At 40.8% G+C, this 10,548-nt stretch overlaps 1 protein-coding gene across 3 annotated transcripts in view; it reads right to left on the bottom strand.

Annotated features, from left to right (window-relative positions):
* Window positions 1-10,548, bottom strand: part of rtn4a (reticulon 4a) — a 50,234-nt gene that overhangs the window by 10,394 nt on the left and 29,292 nt on the right. Inside the window, exon 1 of one of the 3 annotated variants that reach the window (XM_037680640.1) lies at window positions 6,297-6,432. The exons of 1 other annotated variant lie outside the window; for it this stretch is intronic. In XM_037680640.1, coding sequence (XP_037536568.1) covers window positions 6,297-6,354 — 58 coding nt within the window. In that variant the 5' untranslated portion in view covers window positions 6,355-6,432. Of the gene's footprint in view, window positions 1-454; window positions 522-6,296; window positions 6,433-10,548 lie in introns of those variants that run through there. One more of the 3 variants, XM_037680648.1, reaches the window with a different exon arrangement.

Below are 10,548 nucleotides of genomic sequence, written 5' to 3'. Positions count from 1 at the left end.
ACCTGGGGGTTCTCCTGGGCCTGACTGTGGACGCAGGACCAGGGGGTCCTGGTCTAAATGTGGCCGCCTGCCTACATATGGTAGCGGGCATGTTAGCAGCGCCGATAGATGCTAAAAATAGAGTCCGGACCACAGAGACAGAAATCCTGCCGCAGATCTGGTTTCACCTCCCGTTACGGTTCGACACCCCTTCCCTTGACGCGTTTAATCAGCCCACACCCTCGGGGAAGCTGCCCGACCCCCCACCACAACCACCGGGAGCTCTTCTCTCACGAGACCCGCTGCACGTCAAAACGTTCGGCGTGACCTCCTCAGACCGCCTGCAGGTTTCCCCGACTAAAGCTCCGCCGAATCCCCGGTCCTTCCGGACACATCGCCGAGACACGAACACCAGCTAAACCCACTGTCAGCGTGTAAATAACGGCGGGCAGAAAATAGATTAGAGCAGACTAACCCCTCTTGGCGTCCATGTTGAACCTCCGGTGAGCCTCCAACAGCAGCACGGAGGCTCCGCCCACCAGACCAGTGAAGTTCTAAAGTACGCGCATGCGCGTGCGCTGCATGCCCAGGCTCCGCCCAGGCGGCTGGAGACTGAACAGCGCATGCGCCGATCAGCCTCATTATACTGATCATGAGGCTGCTTATAATTTTGCGTGAACTCACGTGAAAATAATTCCAAAAATATACCCGTTTCACAACTTAAAATCCTAGGAAATATACTTTGATCTGTACATGAAAAATGAACAACAACAAAAAAGCCCCACACACTAAGTTCTAGTACATCAAATCACAAATAAAAACAAGTATATTCATTACTAGAACTGCTAAGTATTGAAGTGAACTATTACGATAAAAAACTGAATCTTAAATATCTAAAAAGGGAAATACCAGAACAAAACAGCATTAGTACTGATGCTCACACTGAGCCAAGTAAGAGCCAATTTGTTTAATGGTAATAATCCAAGTTTACACAGACTTCTCTGAGGTCAAGATATAACAAAAATAAATAAATAAAATCTGACGGAAATTTCAACAAACACATTTTTTTTAATCATTTCACCCCCCCCCCCCCCCCACAAAAAAAAATCCCTGCTTAAAGTGAACAAGCGTGAATAAATGTTTCCTATAGCACTAAACAATAAGTTTGGAAACGACAAACAACAACTGTTAAATATGAATGATTTTTGTTAACTTTAGAAAAATACAGCATAAAAAAAAATAAACGAGTGAGAATCTTTTGGTATACCAAGCTGTCAGATGGAGATGAGGAATCAGTATTTTCGATTAGAAACATCAAGTTTATATATATACACATTTCTTAAAACTTCTGGAAATTTGTGTTTGTCTTATAACATCATGCAGGGACTGTCTGATAAATACAAACTAACTTATTAAAAGTAAATCAAACTGAAGTCAAACCTTTGACAGAGAGTCGTCTTAAATCAGTAACAATCATGTGATCATGAACGTCTTCTATCAGAGTTATCAGGGTCACAGACTGCTGAGAAGAGAACACAGCTGTGGTTCATATGGAGGGGAAGGCAAGTCTGATATTTAAATCTAAACTAAAGCAAAGAAAATATTTTACAGTGCTTCGAGTTAAGAAACCATAAAAGGCACCCAGGTGCATGATGGGAGAGCTGTAGCCCATAAAACAAGTGCCAAGGATTTAATCCTGGCATTAGTTAAGAGAGTAGTTGAAGGTGTAAAACCAGGAACTGACATATTTAATTTGTCAGTCCTAACAGATATATTTTAAATGAATCTGCACTAAAAGCTTTCAGACTCAAAAAACATCCAAAATTAAAATAAACAACAACAAACACTACTTGTTAAAGCTGATGTGTAGATCTACATCCATCCATTATCTTTTACCCGCTTCTTCCTCTTCGGATCGTGGGGGTCACTGGTGCCCATGTCCAGCAGTCATTGTGTGAGAGGCGGGGACACCCTGGACAGGTCTCCAGTCCATCACAGGGACACACAGAGACAAACAACCATTCACTCTCTCACTCATACCTAGAGACAATTTTTTTGGTCTGTGGGAGGAAACCGGAGGAGCTGGAGAAAACCCACGCATGTACGGAGAGATCATGCAAACTCCACTCAGAAAGGCCCCCTGGCCGGGATTTGAACCAGGGCAACCTGCTCACTGACAGGCAGCAAGCTGTGCCACCGTGCCGCCCTTCAGGAAGAGATAACTTCTCTACAATGATTCAACACCTTAAAGTTCTCCTCAGCTGAATCTAACGGGCCTGTGGACTCCACACAGAAGCTCATCTTGGCTCAGAGAGCAGTCAATCAAAACATGTGGGTCCTGCCTTCATTTTTAAATTAAATGAATGTTTTTATGGAAGGAGGTTGAGGAGGAGATCAGACAGAGCTGCAGACTGAAGAAGACATGAACACCTGTGGGAATAAACTGAAGAAACGAGTTTTACTGAGCAGAACTGCTCAGGGCATCATAATAAAAATGACCGGTTCTGTTGGACTAATAGTGCTAAGAGGAGGATTTATAATAATAATAATAATAATAATACTTTATTTATAAAGCCCTTTAAAACAACCACAGCTGCTACAAAGTGCTGTACATATAAAATCAAGAACATTTAAACACATAAAAACAGTTGTTAAAACATTAAGATCAATAAAAGTAATAAAAACAGTGCAGATCAAATTCAGTGTGTGCTAAAAGCGAGGGAGTAAAAATGTGTTTTTAAAAGAGTTTTAAAACTGGACAGTGAAGGAGCTCATCTGATAGGAAGAGGGAGATCGTTCCACAGTCTTGGAGCAGCAACAGAAAAAGCTCTGTCCCCTCTGAGCCTCCGCTTAGACCTCGGCACCTCCAGGAGCAGCTGATCAGCTGATCTGAGGCACCGAGCAGGAGAGTATGGGTGAAGCAGCTCAGAGAGGTAGGATGGAGCAAGACCATTTAAACTTTTAAAAACAAATAAAATAATCTTAAAATGAACTCTAAAATGAACAGGCAGCCAGTGGAGTGAAGCCAGAGTGGGGGTGATGTGCTCCCTTTTTTGAACTCCAGTTAGAAGCCGGGCAGCAGCGTTCTGGACCAACTGGAGACGTCTGAGGGAGCACTGGCTGACTCCAAGGTAAAGAGCGTTACAGTAATCCAGCCGAGAGGTGACGAAGGCATGGATTACTGTTTCCAGCTGCTGTTTTGTAAGGATGGTCTTTACCTTAGCCAGCTGTCTGAGGTGATAAAAACTGGTCTTGACCACCGCTCCAATCTGGGACTCTAATTTAAAATCACTGTCCATTTTAAAACCCAAGTTAGAAATAGTTTTCTTTACATGTGGTGCCAGAGGGCCCAGATCAACAGGGCAAGGTTCACAAGAGCCACTAGGACCAAACACCATCACTTCTGTTTTCTTTTCATTGAAATTTAAGAAGTTTAAAGACATCCAGGCTTTGATGTCTTCAAGACACAACAGAAGTGGCCTAATTGAGGGGGCATCTTTCTTTTTAAGTGGCATATAGATCTGACTGTCGTCAGCGTAACAATGAAAAAAGATCCCATGCTTTCTAAGGATTGATCCCAATGGAAGCAGGTAAAGGGAGAAAAGCAGGGGACCTAAAATAGAGCCCTGTGGAACCCCAAAACACAGAGGAGCAGTGGAGGATTCAGACCCAGCTATGTTGACAGACATGGTTCTGTCTGCCAGATAGGACCTAAACCAGCTCAGTGCAGTACCACAAATACCCACTTGGTGCTGTAAGCGTGATATTAAAATGTTATGGTCCACGGTATCAAAGGCAGCTGTTAGGTCAAGCAGGACAAGAACCACATGTTCACCAGAATCATTAGCCATAAAAATATCATTAAAAACTCTGACTAGAGCTGATTCTGTGCTGTGGTGAGTTTTGAAGCCAGACTGAAAAACCTCCAGGATGTTGTGCTCATCCAGAAAACATTTGACCTGTGAATATACAATTTTTTCTAAAATTTTTGAAATAAAAGGTAGCTTGGAGATGGGCCTAAAATTAGCCAAGACAGTTTGGTCTAGGCTAGGCTTTTTAAGCAGGGGCTGCACCACAGCATGTTTATAACTTATTGGGACAACACCTGAGGACAGACTGCTATTGATAACAGCAAGAATCATCTGCCTGATGCTGAAAAACACCTCTTTTAAAAGACGAGGGGGGATAAGGTCACGAGGAGAACCTGATGGTCTAATATGGCCGACCACATCCTCTAAAAGGGTCAGGGTCACTGGTTCAAATCTATCAAACACAGCCAGGCAGGGGACCAAGCAGGAGGGGTCAAAAGCAGGGGCTGAAATAAGGGCCCTTGTGGTAACAACCTTATTTATAAAAAACTGCAGGAAGTCATTACAAAGTTCAGTAGAGGCTTCCAGACAGACAGGTTGTGGGGCCTTCAGGACAGAGTCAATAGTTTTAAAAAGGACACGTGGATTATTATGATTGGACACAATAATATCTGACAAGTGTTGTTTTTTGGCCTCTTTAACAGTGTTCTGGTACTGACGTTGACAGTCCTTTAAAATGTAAAATGAAACCTCCAGTTTATCCCTTTTCCACCTCCGTTCAGCTCTGCGGCACTCCTGTCTGGCTGCAATAGTTTTTTCATTAAACCAGTGTTCAGATCTGGCTTTAGGCCGCACCAGTTTAGATGGAGCTACACAGTCCAAAATGGTTTGACAGGAGGAGTCAAACCAGGAGCTCAGCTGTTCGGTGTCAGCAGCAGAGCCAGAGGGAGCACAGAGCTGTTCAAAGGCAGCAGAGAACTGGCCAGCAGTGGAAGGGTTAAAAACTCTACGTCGCTGGGCAGGAGCGCAGGATTTAACTGGAGCACAGGACAAACCAACATCAAATAAAACAGGCCTATGGTCAGAAATCACATTATCATATAGTTCCAGGTCGTTCACAGACAAGCCGTGAGAGAGAACCAGGTCCAACGTGTGTCCATATTCATGTGTGGGACCAGCCACCCACTGAACCAGGTTAAATGAGTCAGTGAGGCTGAGAAAGTCCTTCACCAGTGGTTTCTCTGGGCAGCATACATGTATGTTAAAATCCCCAACAATAAGCACTCGATCATAGTTTATCATTATTCCAGTCAGGAAATCAGAAAAGTCATTCAAGATTTATAGATGCTCATGCACTAAAATTACCTGAAGACTTTTCTGACATGTTACCAACTATGAAAAAGTTAGTAATAATTTAACTGATTGATCATAATGTTTTATCTTGAATTTAAGGTATAAACGTCACCTGATTGGATGAAGCACAAACTCATGATTAATCAATCATTTCTAATCAATGAGTCAAAAACAACAACTTAGCTATTCAATTATTCAACACAAACTGAAAAACACCTGAGTGAGGACATCAGCTGTTCCACAGATCAGCTGGTCAACCAATCAGCTGTTCCATCAATTGGTTCATCAATCATTCTGTTCAGTTCCCTGAGATTACTTCTTTTGTGTCTTGGTGCTATATAAATAAACTGAACTGAATCAGCTGGTTAACCCATCAGCTGGTCCGTCGATCAACTGGTCAAAAAATCAGCTGTTCTGTCAATCAGTTATTAACCAATCAGCTGTTCTGTCAATCAGTTATTAATCAATCAGCTGTTCTGTCAATCAGTTATTAATCAATCAGCTGTTCTGTCAATCAGTTATTAATCAATCAGCTGTTCTGTCAATCAGTTATTAATCAATCAGCTGTTCATTAATCATCCTGTAAACAAATAAGCTGGTTTATCGATCAGCTGGTTTATCAATCAGCTGTGTAAATAAACTTGGTTCTTGAATTTCTGCTGGGTTTTAGAGAAAGAACAAGTTGGTGACTAGAAGCTGAAAGTCTTAATGAGTAAAGTGTGAGAAAACAGCCATCCTTCCATCTGATCAGAATCCTGAGGTTCTGTCTGTAGTTCATCAGAACCTCCCTGAGCCTCAAACCAATCATTAACAACCCCTCCCTGCTGATTACCTTTAGTCAGAGAAATGGACCAGTCCAAAGGTCCCATGTGCTCAGAGCTGCCGGACTAAATACCTCACCTTATGACAGTCCAGAACCCCACCAGGACCCAAAAACTCCTTCCGTCATTTGCAGGAGCACACACTCACCCGAAGCCTCAGAACAAGCAACATTCTCACATTACCCACATCTGCCAAGATTCCTGATCAATAACAGCTAACCTGACCAAACAAAACCCATCAGGACCGGATCCATGAGTCCAGAACAGAACCAGACAGACTGGTGGAGGTCCAACAGGATTCATGAGTCCAGAACAGAACCAAACAGAACCGTACCCTGCTCTCTCCAGTGCTTGGTGCCGGCCTCCTCCTTCTCCACACAGTTGTTCTCCATGCTGTCCGATCAGCAAACACTCATTCCAACAGGCAGCGATCAGCCGAGGCAGAGGGAGTGGGGAGGCAGAGCCGAGGGAGGCAGGCTGCAGGGGGGAGGAGGAAGGACTGCAGCCAGCAAATGAAGCTTGTCCTGCTGTCAGCTGACTGTCTGCTTCAAACTCTGTGATGCAGCAGCTCCTCCTCCTCACCCAGACTCACCTCCTCCCCCCACACTGCTGATCGAGCAGATGAATCAGGAACCCTTTAACACTAAATGTGTAACAAAGCCAAAGGTTTTATGTCAGCTGTTCCTGCTAAGATGAGATACAGTATTTCAAACTGACCAAAGCTGCAGATGTTTGCATCTGATGAGTTAAATCTGAACTAACATCTGAGTTAACATCCAAGTTAACGTAAGAGTTAACATGAGTTAACATCTGAGTTAACATCCGAGTTAACATCCAAGTTAACATGAGCTAGCATCTGAGTTAACATGAGCTAACATCTGAGTTAACATGAGCTAACATCTGAGTTAACATGAGTTAACATCTGAGTTAACATCTGAGTTAACATGAGCTAACATCTGAGTTAACATCTGAGTTAACATCTGAGTTAACATGAGCTAACATCTGAGTTAACATGAGCTAACATCTGAGTTAACATCTGAGTTAACATAAGAGTTAACATGATTTAACATCTGAGTTAACATGAGCTAACATCTAAGTTAACATGAGCCAACATCTGAGTTATCATGTGAGCTAACATCCGAGTTAACATTAGGAATGTGCGATATGGCATAAAATTCACATCACGATATGTATTGTGAAGGGTGGCGATAACGATGTATATCGTGATATGTTTTTGGTATAAAACTTGCTAAAAAAAAAGCATAGGGTGTCCATTTGCCATCATATATTTTGAATTAAAAAAAATTCACTACTAGGTCCAGAGAGTTTTTAAACAATAAACAAATCAAGTATTAGGCTTCTTTCTTGTGCAAAACAGTGCAAAAGTTATCAAATGTAGTTTTAGTCATACGTTTTAAACAAAAATTACGTTGTTAACACTTAACAGTTTCCAGTCTTCTCACTTTATAAATGAACAGCAACAGAGCAGCATTTTACACTGAAACACTTCACCCTCCAAACCTCTAGTTGGCGACTCCTTCTGCTTTAATGAAGAGCTGACACAAAATGAGACTGTGGCTTTGACCAGAGGGTCTCACAGTAAAATCACACAACACAGCGTTCTTTTCATAGATCAGAGAACAGGTTTCTCTAAAGCTGACCAACACTTACTTTAACTTTCAATGGAAAAAAAACAAACAAAAAAAGCTTTTGACGGAACACAGCGTTTTGTGCATGCGTCAGAATACGGCAACACTATGGCAAGCCGGCTGTAGTTAGCTTGTAGCTTCACTACTTAGCTCTCGAAGAAAAGACTAACGCTACTTTTGCACAGTTTTCAACAAACAAAAGTAACGATTAAACTGACAACTCTGATTTTACTTCAGACACAGCATTACTGCGGTTAGCCGGTAGAAGACAGGTCTCTATCGTAGGCTAAATTTCTATCGTTTCTACCGTATATCGTTTATATTGCGCATTCCTAGTTAACATCCAATTTAACATCCGAGTTAACATCCGAGTTAACATCTGAATTAACAAGTTAACATTTGAGTTAACATTTGAGTTAACATCCGAGTTAACATCTGAATTAACAAGTTAACATTTGAGTTAACATTTGAGTTAACATCCGAGTTAACATCTGAATTAACAAGTTAACATTTGAGTTAACAAGAGTTAACATGAGCTAACATCCGAGTTATCATCTGAGTTAACATCCAAATTAACATTTGAGTTAACATAAGTTAGCATGAGGCTCATGTTAACTTATGTTAACTCAGATGTTAGCTCAGAGCTAACAGCCGAGTTAACATGAGTTAACATTTGAATTAACAAGTTAAAATCTGAGTTAACATAAGTTAACATGAACAAACATCTGAGTTAACATCTGAACTAACATCAGTTAACATCCGAGTTAACATGAGTTAACATCTGAGTTAACAAGTTAAAATATGAGTTAACATAAGTTAACACGAACTAACATCCGAGTTACATAAGAGTTGACATCAGAGTTAACTCAAGATAACAAGGGTTAGCACCAAGTAATGAGTTACCAAGAGTTAACTCAAGATTAATGGTTGGTGATGGTCAAAGAGAAACAATATAGTTTTGGGCCATCATATACTGTATCTGTTCTTAAGGGTGCTGGAAGACGACTGTCATATGGAGAAAGTTAATGTTGTCTCTCTTCTTTTATTAGTTTTATATTTGCGACAGCTGAACAGAACCAACACACACTTTAAAACCCAGAACACTGTCCACCTCTGGGACTGAGAGGGTGACCCCTGACTCCCAAACCTCTCTGGTGTTCTTGTTTGAATCCCTGCCACATCTGAAACAGCACACAGATAACACGAGTCATAAAACCAGCCGAGCTTGTTAAATCTCTTCTCAGCCAAGATGTTCCAGAACAAAGACAGAAACACGAAGATCAATGGAATGGCAGGGTTTAGCCCTCTGAGCAGTCTCCTGCTGAACAGTTAGTTTTTTCTCTGTTAAACTCAGATCTGTGCGACCTTTCACCTCCATGTGAAGCTAATTATATTTGACCTGCTGTGGTTTCCAGCGGCTGAAATCCAGCTGGGTGTGACACATTCAGGGTCAAAGTTCACCTCAGAAAACTGCTTTTCCTGCACGTTTTATGGGCAGCTTTAACTGGGATGTTCTCAGAATGAAATATTTGAAGAAGTTAAAAACTTATAATTGTTAAAAAAAAAATGTATGTATATATATATATTATATAAGCCTCTAATTCTACTCCAACGTTAAATAAACCTGTTAGATGGTCTGTCAGTGCCAGCTGATGGACACCAGGGGGAGGTGCAGGAGAAGGTTAAAGACAGCATCCATCCATGATGGGTCAGATGGAGTTGGTCTCAATCTTCAGTGGTGGTTAGAACTATTCAAACAGATTTTGTTTCACTTCATTTCTTCTAGGTGAGAGAAACAAAGTCCACACGTCACATGTGGTCACTAAATACACAAAGTAGAAACTTGTAACTCTAAAGTTTACACAATAAAAGCCCACCTGGTCCTCAGCAGATGCTCAAATCTAAAGAAATCTGAGGACAAACAGACGAGTTTATGTTGAGTCTTGTATGTTTTTGATCATTTTGTGTTTCTCAACTTAAAGAGCTGAAATTCATTTTATAACGTTTAGTATGAACGATACAAAGATTTTGTTGAAGGAAAATCAAACAGCTGATCTGTTTTCTGATAAAAATTACTTGAATTTCAGGTTCTGAAAAACAAACGAAAACACTAAAGTTGGTAAAATGTTGTAAAGTTTTCATTAATGAGAAATAAACCCAGATCTGCGAGTCTGAGTTGGAGCAGTGGTTCTGGTTACATAACCAGAAAATTTGCTGAGTGGTTTTTGGGTCGGAGAACACTTTGTGGATCTGCCAGTGTCGCAATGCAGGAGGAGGAGGAGGAGGAGCAGCAGGAGGAGGATACCCCTCCAACACAGAGTAAACCACATACACACATCTACAATGTGACTGGTTCGTCCCAAATTTCTTGTTCCACAGAACCAGCAGCTGCTGTGGTAACAACGGTCATCAACAAATCTGTTGGAATAAAACTGTCCTGCATTTAAATTAAAACACTCTATTTAGTTTGTGCATGCTGTATGCATCATTCCCTGTCAAGTTAAAAGGATTGTCCTTCTCAAGACAATAAGAGTCGACGTAAAACATGAAACATTTCAAACTGCACACTACCAATTTTAGATTGTAATATGTGTTCATGTTTCATTAGCCTTGTTGTGATTTGTAATAAGACAAATGCATTTTTACATGTTCCTAGGATGACACTTTAAATTAATCGGGTAATCTGTTTGTTGGATGCATCTTAAATTGATTAAATTCAGTAAGTTTCACTGAGTTGGAGAACACAATGAAGAATCTTTAGGACTAAATATTATTGAACTGAATTGAAAAGAACTTTTTCAGAACTTTTTCAATTACATACATACATACCATTGCATTACATACCATTACATTACAATACATTACATTACATACCATTACATTACATTACCATACATACATACATACATACATACACACATATATATATATGTATGT

The sequence above is a fragment of the Nematolebias whitei genome, chromosome 1, assembly GCF_014905685.2.
Source record: "Nematolebias whitei isolate Nwh7 chromosome 1, NemWhi1, whole genome shotgun sequence".
NCBI lineage: Eukaryota > Metazoa > Chordata > Actinopteri > Cyprinodontiformes > Rivulidae > Nematolebias > Nematolebias whitei.
This window is presented reverse-complemented; position numbering and strand designations above follow the sequence as displayed.